The following is a 23,414-nucleotide window of genomic DNA, read 5'->3' as shown; positions in this document are numbered from 1 at the left end:
TTTTTTTTTTTTTTAAGATATATTTATGAGAGAGAGAAGCTGGCATGAAAAGGTGGGTGGAGGGTGCTGGGCGGAGAGGGGAGAGCAAAGGAAGCTAGAGAAGCAGATGCCCTGCTGAGCAGGAAGCCCGATGTGGGGCTCGATCCCAGAACCCTGAGATCATGACTTGAGCCGAAGGCAGAGACCTAACTGACTGGGCCACCCAGCTGCCCCTCCGAGCATGTTTCTAAGTACTTCGGTTCATAACCAACAAAACGAGGAAGCACCCAAGCACATTTCAATGGTTAATGAATAAACCGCCGTACACCCGTGCAGTGAAATGTCACCCGGCAATAAAACAGAACTACTGATACAGGCAGCACCGCAGATGAATCACAGACGCTTCACAACCGTGAAATGCTCAGGGAAGGGATCTAGACTCCAAAGGCTGCATGCTGTATGATTCCACTTGGGTGGCGCTTTGGAAAAGGCGAAGGAGGAAGGATAGAGATCAGATCAGTATTTTCTAGAGCCTGGGAGCAGGGGAAGGGGTTGATCACTCCAGGTCAGGGGGCATTCTTTGGATAATGAAGCTGTCCTATTTTTTTTAATGTTTTTATTTAATTCTAGTTATTAACATACCGTGTAATATTAGTTTCTGGTGTATAGTCCTGTGACTCAATATCTGGATTGTGGTGGTGCTTCCATGGTGCTTCCATGACTGTAATTCCACAGCTCTGTACAGCAGAAAGCATGACATTTATTACATGGAAATTACACCTCCATAAACATGACTTGGAAGAAAAAGCAGCAGTATGGTGGACAGCCCTTCCTGAGCACTTAGTTGTCAAAAACTATGAAGGTAGTATTAAAACAAACCAAAACACTGCTCTGGCACTTTAAGCTGAATGAGGGACCTTAGGCAAGTTTTTGTAACTTTCATAAATACTTATGTTCTTATCTTTAAAATGAAAAAAAATATATATATATAGTAGCATTGCAGAAAAAATACGTTCTGAGAATTAAATGCCATACTGCCCGAAATAAAATTAGCTGTCTGTGCCTGGCATGTTGGAAGGACTCCTGAAGTTTTGACCATTAGTATTGTTCTTAATGGAGAATCTTGTAGGTGAGGGCAGTGGGCTGGGCACTAAGAGTAATAAGAAGAAAAGACCATGAGCCCCTGCCCACAGGCAGCTCACAGTCCAACAGAAGAGATAAGGAAGAGAATGAACAATCGAAAGGCAATGTGTTAAGTCCTGTAAGTGGGAGGCTGGCAGAGATACTGTCTCTGAAATCATGGAGAAGGAGGAGGCTCTGACTGGGGGAGACGGCGGTGCTGCCAACAAAACTTCCAGAGGTGGGGGTGGCTTCTGACTGTGTCTTGAAGGACTGGTTAAGTCTCTGCAGATAGGGAGCCGGTAAGATGTGGAGTGACTGAAAAGACAAGGTGAAGGAGAACCAGAAAGAAACACCCCTCTGCCACCCACTCCCAAACACACACCAAGCAGGGCATGGGAATTCATGGCAGGGGAACTTTTGAGCCAAACCTCCAAGTTGGCCTTGGATGCTGTGTGGGGAAAACACATCAGCAGAGGCTGGGGGGAAGCTCACATAAGCTAACATGACATCCTGATTCTGACATACTATCCTAACGTCCAGAATGAGTAGCTCTTTTGGAAAAGAGCTTTCATAAACTCTCCTGAACCCCTTCCAGTGTCTTCGATTCGCCTGGAGAAAAGTCATGCTAAGCTCCAGTTTAAAACCTCTTGGCTGCAGTTTTCCTTCCTGCTTCTTTGTGAATGCATGGGGAGGATGGTTCCAGAAAAACTTGAAGCTGTGACTTTGCCTACTATTTGAGGTATAGTGCATGTCTTTCAGTGGCCTGTGCTTCTTGGGACATGGTATTTAAAGACAACTAACTCTCCTTCGGGTGCAAAATACCACTGCGAAGCTATTCGAAAGATTTCTGGCAAAGAAGGGAAATAGAGGGTGGTGGGAGAGAAGCAGAACATCGAATGAAGTGGGCCTTTGTTTGTATAAATAGATAAACCTGTGTCGAGACTCTTTGCCCTTCTAACTGTCCCTACAATCCCTCAACAGGTGGCATGAGCTCCTTGACATTTGTAGAGCAGATGGGATGTCCTTTTAATGTTGTTGCCAATTGACAAGGGCCTCGGTGGTTGTGCGCGTGCAGCTGCGTGCCTGGTTTAGGGTGGGCGTCAGAATTAGAAACTGCTACCTGCTCCTTCTGGTGGAGGAGTGAGGGCTGTAACGGCATCAGCTGGCCAGAGCACACTGTATGAAGTCCCAGTCAAAGGGCTTATTTTGCCAGATTTATTTCCCTTAACTTGCCAATCTTTCCCACTCCCTTGCATAGCTCTGAATGTCAGACAACCTGAACAAGGAAACCTTGTTCCTCCAAAAATTACCTTTAGCATAAGCTCAGTGTTTTCCTGTCCAGATTTTCAAAAGCAATTCACGTTGCATTAAATTTACACCAGAAACGAGCTTGTGCTTCTCAGAAATGGTCTAGAGAGGAAGTGAAGGGGCTGGGAAGGAGCTCAACCAGTCCTTGGAGCAGACCAGGTATTCTAATCAGAGGATAAACAACCCAGAGTCAGAAGTCCTGTCCCGGTGCAGCCATAATTTTTGCAATTCTCATTTCATAAGCCATATGGTGAGTAGATGAAGCCCCACTTCCTGGAGCAAACACACGCAATGCCAAGACCACAGCCACGTCCTTCCTTGCTCAGCATCCACGAGGACCCTGCATGCTAATTAGAACATTTTTGTTTATACAAAACAAAGCAGAAAACACTTACTTGATCAGTTTGGAAATGGTCTTTTACACTGTATTGGGTTCCTTCAATTATTCAGCTTCTTGGAAGAAAACAAATCCCAATTATTAATCATATCTTATTAGATCAGACTTGAAAACAATTTATATGGTAATGAGGAATTTACGGAGCCCACTGAGTATATCACATTGTGCCTGAGTCCAAGGGTTATTTCTAAGACACTCATGCTCATTTTCCTGTAATCAATGGCATACATTTTCCTTTTAGGTCCTCAAACAAATTTTGGAAATAAATGTCTTACTGTTCTCTTTCTCTCTTCTCCCAACACCATTACTGTGTCCCTAACTCAAAAGGAGAGACAAGAAAGAGAAGATCCATTTACAATACCTTATTCTCTCCAAAGCCCCAAGTCTATTTTTTAATTTTTTTAATTTAAATTCAATTTAGTGAACATATATTGTCATATTAGTTTCAGGGGTAGAATTTAGTGATTCATCAATTGCATATAACACCCAGTGCTCCTTACATCACGTGCCCTCCTTAATGCCCATTACCCTGTTATCCCATCCCCCAATCCACCTCCCCTCCAGCAACAAACTCAGTTTGTTTCTTAACGGTTAATAGTCTCTTACAGTTTGCCTCCATCTCTGTTTTTATCTTATTTTTTCTTCCCTTCCCCTATGTTCTTCTGTTTTGTTTCTTAAATCACATATATGAGTGAAATCAGATGGTATTTATCTTTCTCCAACTGTCTTATTCCACTTAGCATAATGCCCTCTAGTTCCATCCATGTCATTGCAAATGGCGAGGTTTCACTTTTTGATGGCTACATAAAATTCCTGTGTGTGCGTGTGTGTGTGTGTGTGTGTACCACATCATCTTTATCCATTCATCTGTCAATCAACATCTGTAAGCCCCATGTCTATTAATGAACAATAGTATAGATGACTTTTTTTAAAAAAAAAGCTAATGGTCTGCCTTCAAGGGATTAAGTGGGCTACTATTTATCATTAGTATTAAACAGAACTGAAATTAAAATTTTAATATCCATCATTACCATTTTTTTCAGGGCTCTCTTTATGACAGTATTAAGTGCTTTTCTATGTCATAATATTAAAAGTAGCTAATATTACGGGTGCTTGGGTGGCTCAGTTGGTCAAGTGTCTGCCTTCAGTTTGGGTCGTGGGATTGAGCTACAAGTCAGGCTCCCTGCTCAGCAGAGAGCCTGCTTCACCCTCTCCCTCGGCTGCTCCCCATGCTTGTGCACTCTCTCTCTATCAAATAAATAAATAAATTCTTAAAAAATAAAAAAGTAGTTAATATTATTAGTATTATTAATATTATTATTGATAATTTATTATGTGCCATGCATGGTGTCAAGTCATTTAGCTCTCTTGTTCCTTTGATCAACATATGTCATAGACATTATCATGAACCCTATTTTATTTTTTTTAATTTTTAGTTTTTAACCCTATTTCATAACTAGAGAAAGTGAAACTTGAAAGTTGAGCTTGGCATGTCTGAAGGCAAAGCCTGTGTGCCCCTTAGATCCTTGGATGAATCCTTAAGTAGACAGTTGTGTTCTTTTTTTCCGATACCTTGATTGATCACGTTTACATTAAACTGAAGCTAATTTATATCTAAAGGATTGTCTTTACTTGGTTGTGGGAGCTTCCTTGGCCTGTCACAACCTCAGCAATAAGAAAACCTGCCATACCCTTGAACAGTTTTGCCTTCCCAAGTCCTTGTGCTGTGGACCAGTACATTCTTCCCCTTCCCAACTCTGAGGCTACAGTAATCCTTTTGTTCACCGATTTCCTGGCACACCAGTGTTTTCAAACTAGAATCAAAACAGAGTCCAAATATTACTTCTGCCTAGCTTGATTTAAAACATTCGTGGGCTATTCAAGTGATTTTCTTAGAACATAGTATCACTGGACTAATATCACTGTTTACTATCTGCCATCATTTCACTCTTATCTTTTTCCAGATGGAAGCAGCTTCCATGGTCTTCCCTCTGTTTCTCCCATTTTAGACGGGAGAAGCTGAGTAGAAACCCATCAGAGTCCCCCGTGGAGGCAGTGTAGAGCAGACGGGTCTTTTTATTTTTAATTCACTGAATATGAAGGGAGCCACTCTGTAGCTGCTTTTGGTCTAGACAGGATATGATGATAATCGCACAAGGAAAAGTTCATGTATTCCAGCCAGGGACAAATTAAGTGGGTCCAGGGCAGAGAGATATGTCATGCTGTTATTAACATCCAGCCACACACTGCCCACTCCCGGGCATGGTGCCCAGATTAATTGGCTTGCCCAGAACGCATCTATGATTAGAAGAAAGCTCTCAGGAAGTGCTGGGCAGCGTGCGTTCGGACTCTCAATTTTCCTTCTCACAGGCACTGAAAGTTGGGCATTTTATTTTATAGACCCAGAGCACCAACTGTTTGACACCATTGGTTTATGAAAAGTTTTGCTGGTTTTCCTCCCTAGGTTATAAATCTTTCTGAGAAAAACCAGCCACCATATGTTGGGACGATTCAAGTACTATTCATTATTGCTTTTCCGAGGTGCCCAGGCTCTGGCTTAGGTGGGGATTGTAGATTTACGGGAAGAGGTGTGTATCTTGAGTATATGCTTGAAAGACCAAAGGGAGGCTCTTTATGTCACATGAGCTGTTGAAATAAAACCCCCGAGATTGCCATTGCTTAAAAATACTGCCATTTGTGCCTCGAGGAATATAATGGTGATCAGACGGGGCACCTGGCTGACTGAGTCAGCCAGAAAGGGAAGGGAAAAGGAAGGGATCAGGAGAAAGAGCCAACGGCACAGAGCAACTTGAAAAATAGTTTCTTTCAGTGGAAAAGCTGAGATGAATAGTAAAGAAGGTAGACTCTGTATCCAAGAAAAATCAAGGGTGAAATTGCTTGTGTTGCGGACCAAAGGCTCAATACTTCTCTTGGAGGCAGACAAGCAATTCCAATGGCCTCTAAAAAACTTAGGCACGCATAAGCCAGTGATATAATTCAGCTCAATAAGGAGCTCTTGTTAATTTACGACACCGTGTTTATCATCATACCTGCAAAACCAAGCAAGTTAAACCCTATGGGTGGATCAAAAGAGGTCATTCCTGAATATTTGTTATTATTAAGAAGCTTTGAGGAAATATTGAGAAAACTCTTTTCAAATGTGACTCCCAACAGCTCTGGTTTGCTTTTATTGGATGCTGGATCCATTCGGGTTCCATTCCTTAAAAATTTGCCATAATACACTCCTATTCCTTTTCCAAAAGGCTACAATAAGTAAACCTTTCTCAGCACACCCCATCATTTAACAGTGAGGCATTCAAGAATTATCATAAGTAATATAAAAGGTTATACTTTCTGAAACTGGGTTTTGAGAACTCTCTGTCTTTCAGCCTCAGAAACTTAATCCTTCCAATTTTTGCAACTATTTACATAGAGAAACTAGAAGTCTAAGACTTTGAGTGAGTACTGGGAATTTCTGCCTTGGTGTCATGCCAGACACCTTGCATTCTAAGGCACTAGTATCGTGGGCTTCAGTCTCTGCCACTCTCATTCATTGAAATATTCATTCGTTCATTCATTTGTCAGACCATTAGAGGACAATCGTGTTTGGCCGGCGTTGAATTTTGTTCCATGAAGGCTTGAATCTGAAGGAAGAAAAGTAGCAGGCATGTTTTGGAAGGCAATGGGGGGAATAGGTAGTGTTTTTAGTGTTTCAAAATATATAATCTATAGGATAGTGTCCATCCACAGTAAACAATAAATTTTAGCCTTTAACATTAACTCTGTGTTAATCATCAAACAACAGAGTAACCGCATAGAGAATTTTTCAATGACAATTTAATTCAAAATTCCAACAACCTCATCCATCACCAGTTTTCATTTTACATTCATTTATTGTTCAAAAAAATTTATTTATTGGTCTCCTATACTTCAAAGAACAGCATAGACTATTTGCAGATTTTCTTCTCACCTCTGTTCATTTGCACTCTTAATTTCTCAGAGTTAACTATCTCATACAGAGGATTTATCATGCTGTTACATGTTCTTTATGTTAAAATTTTAATCAGTGGATATTATCCTTTCAATATCATTAATTTGACAATTTTTCTCTTGTGGAACATGAAGTTTCTTTCCAAATTTTCAATATTATAAAAAATGCAATAATAAGCTCCTGAGTGTCTCATTTCCCCCCCCAGTACTTTACTGGTATGCATTCCCCAAAATCTAAATACCAGGTTAGAGGATATAAACACTGTTTTGGATTCTGATGCATCCTGCCAAATTTCTGAACTAATTTCTTACACTAATTTACAATGATGATTTTCTTTGTACCAGTCACATTTCATGGCCACCTTTATGAAGACATTGTTTGATACCTAGATGGAAAATTGAGGACCACTCTAGTTTCATCAGGAAGGTACACATAAGCCATTTCTTAGACGCGTTATCTTTCATAATCCACTCATTGTATAAATACCGTGCACTAAGCAGGGAAGACATAGCCCTGCTCCCCAGACTTTTAGCACCTCCTTACTTTCTTAGTCCTTATTCCTTAAGCCTCTTTCTTTTTTTTTTTTTTCTTTTTTTAAGATTTTATTTATTTATTTGAGAGCTAGAGAGAGAGAGCACGAGCCGGGGGAAGAGGGAGAAGCAGACTCCCTGCTGAGCAGGGAGCCCAACCCAGGGCTCCATCCCAGGACCCTGGGATCACGACCTGAGCCAAAAGCAGATACTTAACTGACTGAGTCACCCAGGTGCCCTCTCCTTAAGCCAGTTTCTATGCCTAAACCGCCCCACCCCCCCCTCTTTTGGCTTTACAGAATGTCACAAATGGAAGAAACCTCAAATATCTCTTGTACCCCCTTCATTTTAGAGTTAAGGACTCGGCGAGCCAGAGAGATTGTGAACTGTTTCAGATCACAGACTTAGCAGAGAGATCTGGGATGAGATCCTTTGCATAAAGCTGATTGGTACCGCTGCCAGAAAATATCAAGGGGGGTGGCCAATATACTAATACAGGAAAGGAAAAGGAAAACTCAGCATGGCCTTTGGGCAGATATGACCTTAACATTAATTAAGTGTTCTAAATTGTACTACATCCCTAATGTGCATGTGGCATTTCATGTGCACCCAGTTATCAGAAAACTGGGGAATTACCTACCCAGCCCAGGGGCTGCTGCCATTCCTGGTGCCGTTCGAAAGTAAAAGGAAGGTTACCCTCCCAGAAGGGAAATTAGGAAGCATCGAAATATAAAAGATGAGCTCTTCCAGAGCATTAAGGCCACCCTCTTCAGCTTACAGCATACAAAGTGAGGTGTGACTGGTCAGCCCATACCCTGAGCTCTGGATCCGGTCATTCTCTCTCCAACATTTCTTAGAACAGCTTTATGTTCCCCCAACACATACCGCTATTTCATGTCTTTGTGCCTTTGCTTCTGCTGTTCTCATAGCCTGAAACCAAATTAGCCCCCATCTAGCTAGCTAATTTTGACTCATCTTTCAAGACTTATTAACTCAAAGAATGCCTCTTGTAGGAAGCCTTCCACGATGCCTCCAGGCTACAATGACTATCTAGTCTCAGTTTATAAAGAACCCATGCATTCTTTTATGGCACTGGGTTGAGAATATTTGTTTCTGTGTCTGTCTCCCTCACTGGACTAAGCTGATCACGATCAGGTTCTGGAACTTATTTTTATATTCCCAATGCTGAGAGCACAGTAGACATTTCATAAATATTTATTGAACTGAAATACTTAAAATGTTTGAATAAGAAACTTGTGAAAATCCAAAAATCCACTGAAGGTGGTTTGTGTATAGCACAGGAACATTCTTACAAAGAATACTTAAATCAATTTTGTTGTGTTACTAGGCAGGACAAAATGTGTTGGCAAGAAAGAGGTAGTCTATTTGGCCTCAAAATAAGAGAAACCAATAACAATAATTTCTCATAAATATAAATTGTTAATATTGTTACCATCAATTCCTCTGGGATCTTCTAGAAATACCCTGTCTTAAAGTTCCAACCTCTCCTTCTCTACCAGTTCTTTTCTGCTTAACTTAAAAATTCACTCAAATATTTCACATCCTTAAAAACCTTTCTTCATGGAGTGCCTGGGTGGCTCAGTGGGTTAAAGCCTCTGCCTTCGGCTCAGGTCATGATCCCAGGGTCCTGGGATCGAGCCCCGCATCGGGCACTCTGCTCAGCAGGGAACCTGCTTCCCCCTCTCTCTCTGCCTGCGTCTCTGCCTACTTGCGATCTCTGTCTGTCACATAAATAAATAAAATCTTAAAAAAAAAAAACCTTTCTTCAGATTTTGTGGACCCATCTCTTATTTTTCTTCATCCAGTGTTCTCCATCATTCTTCAGTCTCCTGCGATGTAGCTTCTACTCCTTCCCCTGATGCTGAAATTGCACTGGCCAAGTAAGATTAATATTGACCCCCCAAATGAGTATTCAGTTCCATTGATTTTTCCATCATATTGGACCCTGCTGATGTCTCTTTCCTATAATTCTCCCCTCCCTTGACAATGTACCATCATGATCCAGCCCCTCTGAGACTGCCTTCACTCAGACATCATGTCATTTCCTTATGATATTCTCCTGAATGCTGGTATTCCCCAAGTTTTGTCTTTTTCAGTTTTCCCTTCTCATTTATACCAGTTTTATTTTTTTTACTGCCCATCATATCTTGTGACTCTTTCAAAAAATAAAGATACTTGAGGGGCACCTGGGTGACTAAGTTGGCTAAGCATCCAACTCTTGATTGAGGCTCAGGTCCTGATCTCAGGGTTGTGAGATCCAGCCCCACATCGGCTACACACTCAGTGGGGAGTCTGCTTCTCTCTCGCCACCTCCCTCCCCTGTCCTTCAGGCCCTCCCCCTGCTCGAGTTCTCTGTCTCTCAAAAATAAGTAAATAAAAAATAAAGATACAATAAAGATACTTGAGAAAAAGGCATGCTTGTGAACTGTTGAACTGTAAATTGGTACAACCACAATGGAAAACAGTATGGAGATTTTTCAAAATACTAAAAATAGAACTACCATTTGATCCAACAATTCCACTTCTGGGTATATATCCAAAGGAAATGAAAAAAAGCATCTCAGAGTGGTATCTGCACTACTGTGTTCATTGCAGCATTGTTCACAATAGTTAAGATATAGAAACAACTTAAGTATATATCAACAAGTGAATGGATACAAATATGTGATATGTATAAATATAAATATAACAGAATTATTATTCAGCCATCAGAAAGAAGGAATTCTGCCATTTGTGACAACTTGGATCGCCCCTGAGGGCATTATGCTAAGTGAGATAAGTCAGGCAGGGAAAGACAAATACTGTATGATATCACTTATATGTGGAATCTAAAAAAGCCAAACTCAGAACCAAAGTAGAATAGTGGTTACCATGGTGGCAGGGGCCGGGTGGGGGGATGTTGGAGGGGTGGAAGATATTGGTCAAAGGGCACAAACTTTATTTGTAAGGCAGCTAACTTCTGGGGATCTAATAGACAGCATGGTGATTATTGTTGGTAATACTATTATATATTTTAAAGTTGCTAACAGGATAGATCTTAAATGTTCTCACCACAAAAAAAGAAACAGTAATTATGTGACATGATGATGATGGAAGTGTTAACTTAGTGTTATGGTGGTAATCATTTTGCAATATATAAGTGTAGCAAATTGACATGTTGCACACCTTAAATTTACACAATGTTATATGTCAATTATATCTCAATAAAGCTAGGGACAGAATGCGGGAATATTCTAGGAAAAATGAATAGACTGAACAAAACAGAGAAGCAGAAAATAGAAAAATCCAGAGAATGTGGGAAAAGGTAGATAGAAGCCTCCCAGAGTAATTCAATGTTGGGTCCTAACAGAAAATCAAGCTGGAAAAGCAAAGTGAGATCAGGCAAGAACCAATATGCATGTGATAAAGTACCCATATTACTAATCTTTGTAACCACTTGCCTAGATTAGGAGCAGGACTTAAAGACTGCATCATTTAAAAATATATATATATATTAGATGCTCCTGAAAACCACAGCTATCTTTTGTTAATACAGAACGAGATGTCAAACGTAATCAGCACTCAATTAATGTTTGTTGCATGATGACAAACTGAATGAATTAATAATAGACCAAAATCCCTCTAATTTAAACCAGTAAGAGAAAGACTAGTCAAAATTATGTGATATTCTCAGAGTACAAGAAGTAGTAGAAACATAAGTATTATACATGAAATGTTTGATAGTGCTTTTTAAAAGATTTTATTTAATTAATAATTTATTTATTAAGTTTTTATTTATTTATTTGACAGAGAGAGAGAGAGCATGCGCACACACAAGCAGGTGGAACAGGAGAGGAAGAAGCAGGCTCCCCACAGAGCAGGGAGCCCTCTATGGGGCTCGATCCCATGACCTGGGCTGAAGGCAGATGCTGGACTAACTGAACCACCTAGGTGCCCCTAATTTACTTAGAGAGAGCACATGCCAAGTGGGGATGGGGCAGTGGGAGAGGGAGGGAGAGAATCCCAAGCAGACTCTGCACTGAACATAGAGCCCAACGTGGGGCTGGATTCCACAACACCAAGAGCACCACCAGAGTGGAAATCAAGTCAGACGTTCAACTGACTGAGCCACCCAAGCACTCCATTTATGACACTTTTAACCAGTATTAGAAGGTTATTTTGTGATGTTGGTTTAACATCTTCCCATTTCTCTTTTTTTTTAAGTTGTATGCTATTGATTTAGTAGATCGATCTCTCTCTCTCTCTCTCTCTCATAGTTCAAGAGCAAATATGGCCCAGCCTGGGATGAATCATCATGAATGGTGATGAGCTGGTCTAGAGTAGATTTATTTATGGATTTCCCAGTGAATGATTGATTTGCTATGACTTAGCTTTAGCCTCTTAATTTTGCCTTTAAGTAGTTATTACAGAAAGAAAGAAAATTTTCATACAGATATTTTATTGTTTTTGTTTGTTAGTTTTGACCTTTCAAAAGTAGCTGTTTTTTGGAGAATTTTTATAATCTATGCTACTGTTGAGGAATTCTTCAGCAAAGGAAGATTTGCATTTTTCATCTTTTCTTCTTTCATGTGTGTTCTATTTAGACCAGGAAATTGACATTTCAGCCCAGAAGACTTAGGCCAGATGTTAGTCCACTGGCTGAAAGATGGATTTCCTGCCCTAATAGGTGACCTCTGAAAGCAAAATAGGCTTTTTCTTAATGGATAGACTGTCCAAATGACCTCATTTTTTGAACAAGTGTCCTTTGTTCAGTGTCTCTTTGCTTTTGGAATCAACATCATCTGATTTTTTGAGAACATTTATTAGATAAAGAGTAGCTAGCACCTACTTGTTTCATTTATAAGGCATAGGGAAAAAATTATACCCAGGCCATCCATTTTTTGGTTCCTTTAAACATATTTGGGTTAATTGAGAGGAAAATGGTGCTTCCCCATATTAATATTTCTTTTAGATTTCAAATCTATTCGGCGCTAACTGAAGAAACACAGCCTATTATGTGCCTCCCTCAACAGGGAAGTGTTTCTCTAAGCTGGACCAGGGCACTATTTAAAGAAGTAGCTATGACCCCGATGTCCTGTCATTCAGATTTCTGTCTCCATATGTGAGAAGCTCATTGAGACTTTCCCATGGCACCACCTCTCTTGGTGAGTTCTTCACCAAGTTCATTTATTTATATCTTCAATTGTATAAGGCCGCTCAGAAAAACTGAGATAACTGAGCCTTTGTGTGTGTGTGTGTGTGTGTGTGTGTGTATTTTCACGTGCCCATGCACTCATGCCTGTGTTTGTCACAGGAAGCGCAACTGGAAAGAGAGTACCCAAGAAGGGACAATGGCCTTGAATGACGAGGGGAAACTGTAAGATTTACTATTCATGGAAAGGAGGGGAGTCAGATTACGTGAGAAGGAAGATATGTGTTTCTAAGATTCTAAAATGATAGAATTTTATAGCCGAAGGGAAAGTTGAGGGGTTTTTTCTTCTCTTCCAGGAACAGGAATGGGAGTTTTTGGATTTTTTTGTTGTTGTTTTCGTTTTGTTTTGTTTTTAAATAGCTGGGAGATAAATTTTACTACTGTTAAATCTTGCTCCTTGTGATCGGAAGTGTTGGCTTCTTCACAAAAGATATAGAACAGAGTCAAGCAGAACAATGGAGAGATTTAATGCCAGCCTGGGCAGTACGTCTAAGACCCGTAGTTCTCCCTCAAGTAATTTATATAGTAAATGCATGACTCTTTTTTAAAAAGTGAGCAGCAAAAGGGTATCACGCTTTTCCTTTGTTTTAATGAGTCAATGTGAATTTTTTTCAGAATGCTATACTCAGCGCAGTGCTCCCCTCTTTTTAAAATAGTCATATGCAAGTGTCTGTAATCATAAGTTATTTTGGGTTGTTGTTCATCTGAAGTATTTTGGCTAATACTTCAATTCCAGATAAGATTGTAATTGTCTTCTATGGTTACTGGGATTAATTATGTGAGAAACTTTTGTTACACATACACATACATAATATTATGGAACTTAAAGGGGCAGAGCAACGGTTTTAACTGGAGATTTTTAATTTAATGGAAAAACCTTATTTTTCACAAGTGTATTTAACCAATAGAGACAGCCAAGTAGGTATTCTTATACAGTAAAGTTTATAAAATAGACAAGATTGAGGAAGCATTTCAGTTGGTGGGTGATACTTCCCAGCTGTGCCTTTAAACCTTTCCTTGCATAATTTAGAAATATTTAACAAAATCTCTTGTCTCTTATTAGCACATTCCTCCCCCCCCTTAACACTCTCCTAAGCTAAAAAGATAAATAGGAAGTAGGATTCCAAAGACAATTCGCTCTCCATGCTTCCTGTTTTCCACTCCTACGTATAAAGTGTCCACAAGACACTTCTCATATTAGTTCAGAAGTAGTTTCATGAGTTGATGTCTTCTGGTTCTTTGCCTTAAACATTGTGAAATCACTATTGGCAGCCCACAGGAATTGTCTTAGCTTCTTGTCATATAGGGTACCTTGTTGAATAGTTCAGAATCCTGGTATTTTAGGATTATAAATGGCTTTAGAAATTATCTAGTCTGACCCTACTACGTAAAAGGAAATCTCAATCATGATACTCTTATGCCTGATGGAATAATTCCTGGGCAGACCCTTGGTGTTCACACAGCATCAACACAGACAACAACCTAACTGACTAGGCTAGGAACATAGCTAATCAGAGTGGAAGAAGAGATTTCTGAGAAAAACATTTCTTTCTAGCCCTAAATCCTGGTTTTACTTATTTACCTTCTCTCCCTAGCCTGAGATCGGTCTTCACTTTATTTTAATTCCTCTTTAGTTTGCTCTGAGCTCTTTTCTCATCTCTCTTACTGAATATTTTGAGCTGAAGAGGCTTTTAAACAGGTAATGCTTAAGCAGGGGCTTGGCTCACCTTTAAGGCATTTGTGAAAAAAATTGTTTGGGATTATTGTCAAGGGGAAGAAATGTAGCATTTCAGTCTTTCCTTAAAGTTAGATCCCAGAGGCATTGTGGAATGCCCTGAGTTGGAGTGCCAGAGGGGGCTGCTGATGGTAGGCAAAAATTAAATGAGCTTATCTATTTTCACTGCTCAATTTCAGAAGGCAGTATGGTAAAAAATAAATTGGGCTATTTATAATCTTTCAGACTTAATCTCTATCTAATCTCACATTTTCTGTGCAGACTATGGTGGTGTCTTAAAAAAAAAAAAAAAAACCCAAGTATTTAAATGCAGCTGTGCTCCTAAAACATGTACTATCTTATGGATAATACATTTTAATTCCAATATTTAATTGCTGTTTAAAACCAAGTGTCGGATTTGGAGATCTGAATTCACAAGATTTAAGGAAAAGAACCAGAAGACTTCAACTCATGAAGCTACTTCTGAATTAATATGAGAAGTGTCCTGTGGAGACTTGATACCTAAGAGAGGAAAACAGGAAGCATGGAGAGGGAATTGTCTTTGGAATCCTACTCTTTCCTATTTATCTTATGACGGTTTCTTTTACCAATCTAATGGTATGGTTTTTCAATATATTTTATTTATTTATTTTTAAGACTTTATTTATTTATTTGAGAGAGACTGAGACAGAGAGAGAGAACAAGCAGGGCAGAGTGAGAGGGACAAGCAGACTACCCATGGAGCAGGGGGCCTGATGTGGAACTCAAGCCCAGGACCCCTGGGATCATGACCTGGGCCAAAGACAGACACTTAACCAATTGAGCCACTCAGGTACCCAGTATATGTTAAAACCTCACATTTCCTTAACAATGTGTTCTTTTTCCTTATTTTGACAATTCCATAGTTCCAAATGGCACTCAAATGTGAACAGATAACACAATCACCTTGGTGGGAGAGGGCAGGAGGCTTGTTAAAGTACAGATGGCTGGTTCCATTGACCCCAGATTGTCTCATTCTGTTGGCTTGGGGCGGGCCCAGAAATGTGCATTTCCAACAAATTCCTAGGGGATGCCAATGCTTCTGTTCTTTTATTATTTTTTTTAAAAAGACTTTTATTTATTTACTTGACAGAGATCAGAAGTAGGCAGAGAGGCAGGCAGAGAGAGGGGGGGAAGCAGGCTCCCTGCTGAGTAGAAAGCCTGATGTGGGTCTGGATTCCAGGATGCTGGGATCATGACCTGAGCAGAATGCAGAGGCTTTAACCCACTGAGACACCCAGGCGCCCCCAATGCTTCTGTTCTTAAGTCTGCATGTTGAGAAGCAGTGATCTAGATAAAATATTGTAAAAAGTGCTGGTGGTAGAATTGACTAAGACAGTGGCAATGGAAATCAAGAGAAGTGGATGAGTTTGACAAGTATTCAAGAAGTAGAATCAACAGAGCTTCTCCGTGGTGTAGACAGGAGTATTGGTAGGCAAGGGGAAGGACCCAAGTTGTTCTCTTGACTTCTGTAGCTTGAACAAATACATGGATATAACAAGGACTGAAATGGGAAATGAGCAAGGTGGAGGGGTTAGATCGTGGTGAGAAATCATAAACTCCATTTAACTAAAATATCTTTAAAATGTCACAGGCAATGCTTGACCTAGAGTAGATTCACAGTAAATGACAGATGTTGTTCTTGCTGTTCTTACTATCCTGACTGTAAAAACTGACCGGTCCTCATCACCGCACCCTGCCAGAGGTGACTCTCTGGTCCTTTAGTCAGCAACTACATTCCAAGACTAAGAATTACCCCTTTGTATAAGAGTAAGGTATGAACAAGGAAGTTTCCTGCTATAGCTATCACTGCATGCTAGGAGCGGTTAAGGGAAGGAAAAGCAAAGGGAGGGAAAAGGGGGAAAAGGTGCTAATTCGTAGAGAATTATTGCCCTCATTATTACAAATAACCTCAAAACAATCATATTACATAGATGGAATTTTCCCATTTTACACATGAAAAAAATAACTTGTCCAATGTCTTATAACAACTTGAGTGAAAATCCAAACCCAACTCTGTCCTGATCCCATTATATTAACTCCACCTTTAATGTCAAGCAATAGCCTGGTTATCTTTCTTATGTCAGAATGATGAACTAAATAGTCTGCAGGTAACACCCTACAATTTCTAGACTAGTTACTTTTAACCTGTTAAGATCCTGACTCATAGCAAGAACCACTTTTTACACAGGAAGCCATATTTACATTTAGACATATATGCCTGCATAGATGTATACATACGTGTACACATATATGTGCAATGACTAATTTTTAAGAAATAACAGTGAGACAGGTATTATCAATATTTACTCTCTATGAATACATTTTTTTTAAGATTTTATTTATTTATTTATTTTGATAGAAAGAGTCACAGCAAGAGAGGGAACAGAAGCAGGGGGAGTGGGAGAGGGAGAAGCTGGCTTCCTGCTGAGCAGGGATCCCAATGCGGGGCTCCATCCCAGGACCCTGGGATCCTGTCCTGAGCAGAAGGCAAACGCTTAACAACTGAACCACCCAGGTGACCTTATGAATACATTCTGATGCTCTTCATTCCTTGCAATAAATATTTATTAGGACTCACAGAATTTTTTCATAATCAACTTTTGGGTCTCCACTAGATTTCTGGAAAATCTTCTAGATCCCTTTCTTTCCTTGGAATTCATTCACCAACACCATAACAATTCCAATTAGCTAGATGAGAGTTTCCTGAAATGGAGGAAAGAGAGAGCAGGATTCCTGTGTACTTTGATCATGATGCTGATGGTCATTCTCTTATATTTGTTAAAAAGCCCCTAAAGAAATTTTTGAAAGTAATGATTGACATTAACTAAAGGAGAAAAGACTCAAATTTGGGAGAAGTAATTGGACTCATTTTGAGTATGTGCATTATGAAGTTGAGAGTAGAGAAGTTCAGCTTCACCTTTTAAATGGCTAACAGAATTATTAATGTTGTAGAAGTCAAACAGTAACTCCTCCTCCAAAGTTCTTATTTATCCATAGAGAGCAAAATTATAGGTATCGACATCCACCCCCCCCCCCCAACGCCATCAAATGTTACTTATTATTGAGCATCGAGAAAAGGAACTTTAATATCTAGGGTAGGGTGATTTCTAGAAGTGCCAAAATGCTGGTTAAGGTTTAATTATATTGATAGGTGTGTATGTGTTGTTAAAAAGTACCTATCTTTAGATGACCCTGAAATATAATATCACCTCTGAGGAGCTGGGTGGCAATTAGTTAGGCCTTGTCTCATCTAGGATTGGGAAACTATAGCACAGAAAGGTTAAATGCTTTGCCCTTAGGTTCTCTGATGAGTCAAGAAGAAAGAGTCATGGTTGGTGCTGGAAATTTAGCCCTCCCCAATGCAGCCTTTGAGAGCGTGTATCTGGTAAACCTCCTGCATCAACCCAGGAAAGCACTAGGCTGGCCATGTTGACTCAGTGCCCAGTACTCCTCACACTTCAACATGATGCCTACTTACTCTCAAGGGAAAACTTTCTCATTCTTTTTCTTGCCTTTCAAAAGTCAGGGATTTTCATCATCAGGGGTTATACTGCTAAGTGTAATTACTTTTGGAAAAGTTTTTTCAGTTTTGAACTTTCCTGTAAGGGCTATACGCCCATTTGCATTGATAGGTGTTTTCAGTAATTATTGCTTTAGGAAGGGGATTTCAAGAACATGATCTTATTCCCCTCCTTTTATGTGGACTCAGAAGGAAAAACAAATGAAAACCTGGAGAGGCCTCTAAAGCAAGTAAGGGCTTTCTGTCTGGGGCATCTCACCTGCTTTTTTATACCACTCAGTCCTTTCACTTTGGAGCTGTTTCTTTGCATTTCTTTCTTTCTTTCTCTCTCTTTTTTTTAATTTAATTTTTTTTCAGTGTTCCAAAATTCATTGTTTATGCACCACATCCAGTGCTCCATGCAATGCGTGTGCTCTCTATAATACCTACCACCAGGCTCACCCAATCCCCCACTTCCTTCCTCTCCAAAACCCTATTTGTTTCTGAGTCCGCAGCCTCTCATGGTTTGTCTCCCCCTCCGATTTTTCCCGACTCACTTCTCCTCCTCTTCTCCCAATGTCCTCCATGTTATTCCTTATGCTCCACAAGTAAGTGAAACCATACTATAATTGACTTTCTCTGCTTGACTTATTTCACTCAGCATTATCTCCTCCAGTGCCCCGTCCATGTTGATACAAAAGGTGGGTATTCGTCCTTTCTGATGGAGGCATAATACTCCATAGTGGACTCCATATGGACCACATCTTCTTTATCCATTTGTCTGTTGAAGGGCATCTCGGTTCTTTTCACGGTTTGGCGACTGTGGCCATTGGGGTTATGAACACTGGGGTACAGATGGCCTTTCTTTTCATACATCTTTATCCTTACATTTCTTAACTGTTTGGCAAAGTGATCAGTCACCAAATCAGATGTGACATGTATTGTCATTTCCCAGAGGAAATGCTCAGAGTGGGTTTTAAAGAACGAATCAAAAAAAGGATAAATACCTCTACAGGGCTATTTCCCTCATAAAATAAATCTGTCACGGACCTTGTCCTTGTGAAAACACACACATGGGACCCAGAGTGTGTGTTGGCTAAACGGTTACAACCCTAACCTTGAGTTTTGAAAACGGCCTTTCCCTATGCCCTGGCTGTAAGGCAACCATTAAAACCTGAAGTTCATTTTCCCTAAATAGCTGAAACCCCCAGCAATGGAGGGCACTGTGAGCATCCAGGAACCAAACTGTCCCACTCGTGATAAAAAACGGTGCACACAATGGCTCGTGCCCAAGCTTTCCCACTTGTTCTGGCAAGTCCTGGCTGCGGGCGGCAGAGTTGTATTTCCTGAGGTCGCTCGACTTCGCGAGGGGCGAGGTGCGGGTTGTTTAACCACACCGACGACTCGGGGAAACTCTTTCCGCGAGAGGAGATTCAAGATCTCGAGTTGCTGGGACCGAAAAGGCTTCAGTGAATGGCGCGATTGGGAGCCTGGGCAGGCGGGAGCCGCCGCGCGGCTGCTCTTTCAACAGGCGATTTGTTCTCCTGTCTGTGGCTCATTTCCATGCAAAGAGCCTGACATCAGAGCACCTTTTGTTGCTAAACGCTTTCTTTCGCGTCGAGGGGAGAGAGTCATGTGGAGCTGGAAGAGCTCATTTTCGAGAGAGGGGTCCGAAGGCGCGCCCGTCCAGGGGCAGAGGCCCCGCGCTCAGCCCAGCGGGGCCCTGCCCAGACTTGCTGGAAGGGACGAGTCGAGCGCCTTCGCCAGCCCGGCCCGGTCCCAGGAAGAACCGCCTTTGCCGCGGCTTTAAGTGCCGCGGGGCCGCGGCGCTCCCCGCGGTACCACTCGGTGGTGCGGGCTTTGCCTCCTGCTACCCCGCGGCCGCGCGGAGCCCGGCGGAGAAAGTTTCTGGAGTTGTCAGTCGCGCGGCCCGCTGCCGCCTAGGGCCGAGGTGCGGGCGCCTGCGAGGGGGGCCCCCGCGGGGTCGCCGGGGCCGCCGGGGCATGCGGCGCGGGGGCGCGGCTCGCTGACGCGGCGGGCGGGGACCGGCGCCGGGGGCCGGCCGCGCGCTGGTGCGGAGCGAGGGCGCCCGGGGGGACCCGACCCGGACGCACCGCCGGCGAGCGCGCGCGCGGGACGAGGCCATGGAGGACGCGGGAGCAGCCGGCCCGGGGCCGGAGTCCGAGCCCGAACCGGAGCCCGAGGGGGGCGCCGGCATGTCCGAGGCGTTCTCCCGGCTCTGGACCGACGTGATGGGCATCCTGGTGAGTTACCTGGAGCCGGCGGGCGCGGGAGGGGCGGGGCACAGGCCCCCGGGCTGGACAGCCCTCTCCGCGACTCGCGCTCCCTTCGCGCTCGCCCGAGCGGGCAAGCCCACTCCTCGGAGTTGTCCTTCTCTCGCTGTCGGTCCCAGGGGGTTGAATACACACCGTATAGCATTTCAAGCCCTAATTAAAAAATAACCAGCCCCAGATCCCATCAAAGATCTTTCTTTAAACAATCGGGTGCGATGGTCACCAGTTTAATCTGGGACACCTGCTGAGAGGTCGGCGTGGAAGAGGCTAGAAAGCTTCCTTCAAAGAGTAGATGTAAATAAGTAGTACTTGGCTGTTGTGCTTTCACAGTTGGACTGGGAAAGAGGCTGATGGGACTGATGTTTATCTCTTCACCATTTGTTGTCTGACCACGAGAGGAAAACAACCATCTTCTCAGAACTGCCCAAGAATGCCCTTACTCTGTATGCAGTTTTTCAACTTGTAGCATTACAGGATATTTGTTTTATGTTTGGAACGAAAAACAATAGGAGTTATTTCGCTGAATCTGTATTGTCATGTATTTTGAAATACCCAGTAACTAAAACCGCCCATGGATTTGGCATAATTTCTGGAAAATAGTTCTTATGCATGGAGGATGAAGCTTTCACTTGTTCAGGGTTCAAAACCCTGGGGAATTAGTAGATGTATTTTGATGGAGCTGTAGGTAGGCAGGTAGCCCGGAATCAAATGCGTGGGCGCTATTACAGTCAAACATCTTAATCTACACATGAAGAGTCAATTTCACTGTAAAGATTTGGAATTGGCAGTTGTCGGAAAAGTCTCTCTATTTACCTTGGGGTCTTTTATCTTTCTGATGGAAGGTGTAGTTTTTTAAAAGAAACTCTCCTTTGGGGTTGATGAGAAGTGTTGCTGTTTTTTGTTTGTTTGTTTGTTTGTTTTTGCACAGGAATTAAGCACTTGGGCTTTGGAGTGAGTGAGGCTGGGTCAAATCCCCACTGTCCCTTTTTGACTGACTGCTTGACCTTGGCCGAGGTATTCAACCCCACTGATCTTCAAGTTTCATTACCTCAAAATGAGGCAAAGAAACGAGATCTTCAGTTTCATTACCTTGCTTTAGATTCTCTGAGTTTTAGCTATGTTAATGTATATCTAGTGTTCAGCATACTGGCATATAATGGGTACTCAATAAGTGATAGCTATCTATTTTTCCCCCCTGCAAATAGTCCTGTGTCTCATCTTTCCAGACATCCTTTAGTCTCACCTAACTCGTTTTTAGGTTTTCATTGGTGTTTACGAAAACCAGGGAAGACTGAAGATTTCTGCTTTTTTCACTCTCTAGTATTTAGAAAAAGTATGTTTTTAAAAAATTTTAAATCTCGAGTTTTTGCATTTTCTGAACTTTATTAATGAATATGGGCCTTTAGTGAAATTTCAGAAAACTCAATGCATACTTGAAAGTTATAGTGATAGATTGTTTTTTATGTCAGTCAGGCAGAAACATACCTTGTTATTTCTTTCTTAGATCCTGCTCTGTAAATTTTTAGTCACTGAGAAAATTGGTTTGATAACATCACATTGCATCCCTTACTCGGGTGTGGCTGTGGAGGGGAGCGCTGAAGGGGCTCATTTAAATGGGAGTGTGGGCTCAGGGTTGCTTGGGGGGGGGGGGTTGGCAGGTGGCACTTTTTGAAGATTTGCTTTCCCTTCCCTGGCAGATTCCAGCGCTGTTGGGTCAGTTGTGACAGAGTATTCTTTGGCTGATTTAAAAGATGGGGTGGGGCTGGAGAAGCTCAAACCTGTTATTCAAAGGGCAGATGTAGGAGAAAAGAAAATATGTACTTCTTACGGAGCCAGTAGTTCAGTACAAGGCTGGAAAAGAATGTAAATGATTGGCCCAAAGCAAGTATGTTCACTTCTGCTTTCCCATCTTTTAGACAATCTTATTTTCCTTTGGGGGTAAACATGGGCATCAGGATTGTTTCTTAGTGAAATTCAGAAGAAGATACGGTTTATCTCTTTTTTTTTTTTTTTTTGCATGTCTGTAAAAGGTCACCATCTTCAAAGGATCTTTACTCTTTCTGCTTTTAGAAAATAGTCATCCACGTGTTTAGAGGAACCTGTCTTTCTAGAAATGTATCAAGACAATTGACAGTTGACTTTCTTTGTTCTTTCTGAGATAAAAGAAACCATTTCCTCCATTTTTTGAATAAGATTTGCAGTTTGTCAGCCTGTACAGGTGAAGTGACTTGACCAATGGCACAGACACCTTGTTAGTGACAATGACAGCCTGTACCCCAGTTCTCAGTATAGGCTGATGCCATGATACTCCCCCAGTTAACTGTCCCAGATCAACACAGCAAAAATGTAATTACATCCAGTATTTTAGGAAAATGCTATTTCAAAGCATCTTTTAAAGGACAGAACTTGAGAGGAGTAGAGGTAGTAGGGGAATTATACATCCAAACATACTTGCAAGGCTTCAGGCACAGTAGCTACTTTACTTTTTGGATTCCACGAAGTGTAGAAATCAAACCTCCAAGCCTGTTGAGTTAAATATTTTTTAGGTGAATGAGCACAGCTCCCTTTTCCAACTTGAGAGGCACTGAGCATCCGCCCCAGGGATTTTGTAGGTTTCTAACCCCCTGGGGCATAGATCTCAGGATGGTTGTTGGAGTTCATTAGGCTACATTTTGCATTTAAATTAATTCAGTCCTGCCCAGTTCTGAACCAACCAGTTGCTTTTAGATAATTTGTTAACAAATGCTTATTTAGAGAAGAAATAGTAGTATAATTTATGGCATGAAAATGTTGGAGCTGTGCTAGAATGAATAAATGCTGGTAAGTGAATATGCAAATAGAGAATTTGGAGAAAATGAGCTTACCAAAACACTAGCCCTTGTGAGTGCCTGGAGGGCAGGGTCAGTATTTTACCCCCCACCCCTTTTTAAAATCTCTGGTACTTGGGATTTACTGAGTCCTGAGTACAAGGTTTTATTGAATGGAAAAGGAAGAAAGTATATGCTTCTGAAATGCAAGAGCCACATCAAAGCCCAGTACTGTAGAGACCGTACCTGCTGCAATGGGGTAGATTTATGAAAACATTAATAAATTCTGCTCTTCCTTGAACTACCACTCGAGCAGTTTCATCATAAAAACCAGAATCGTGGTGCTTCCACTGGAAACGATAATGACAGATTGTGAAATGTTTGTAAACCCTGAACAATCAGACCATGACTCTTTTGTGAAATTTGTTCTTCAGTTCCTTAACGCCACAACATGTGGTCCGCCTGGGTTTTCAAAGCATGTCACCTTTCACGACCACCTGCTTGCATTTCGGCGGAGAA

The 23,414-nt window shown here is 41.5% G+C and overlaps 1 protein-coding gene across 3 annotated transcripts in view; it reads left to right on the top strand.

Annotated features, from left to right (window-relative positions):
* SASH1 (SAM and SH3 domain containing 1) overlaps window positions 1–23,414 on the top strand; it is a 308,822-nt gene that overhangs the window by 95,578 nt on the left and 189,830 nt on the right. Inside the window, exon 1 of one of the 3 annotated variants that reach the window (XM_044247100.1) lies at window positions 19,939–20,058. The exons of 1 other annotated variant lie outside the window; for it this stretch is intronic. In XM_044247100.1, the coding sequence (XP_044103035.1) occupies window positions 19,939–20,058 (120 nt within the window). Of the gene's footprint in view, window positions 1–19,938; window positions 20,059–23,414 lie in introns of those variants that run through there. One more of the 3 variants, XM_044247094.1, reaches the window with a different exon arrangement.

The sequence above is a fragment of the Neovison vison genome, chromosome 1, assembly GCF_020171115.1.
Source record: "Neovison vison isolate M4711 chromosome 1, ASM_NN_V1, whole genome shotgun sequence".
NCBI lineage: Eukaryota > Metazoa > Chordata > Mammalia > Carnivora > Mustelidae > Neogale > Neogale vison.
Note: the sequence above shows the minus strand (reverse complement) of the source record. Positions and strands in the feature narration are given on the sequence as shown.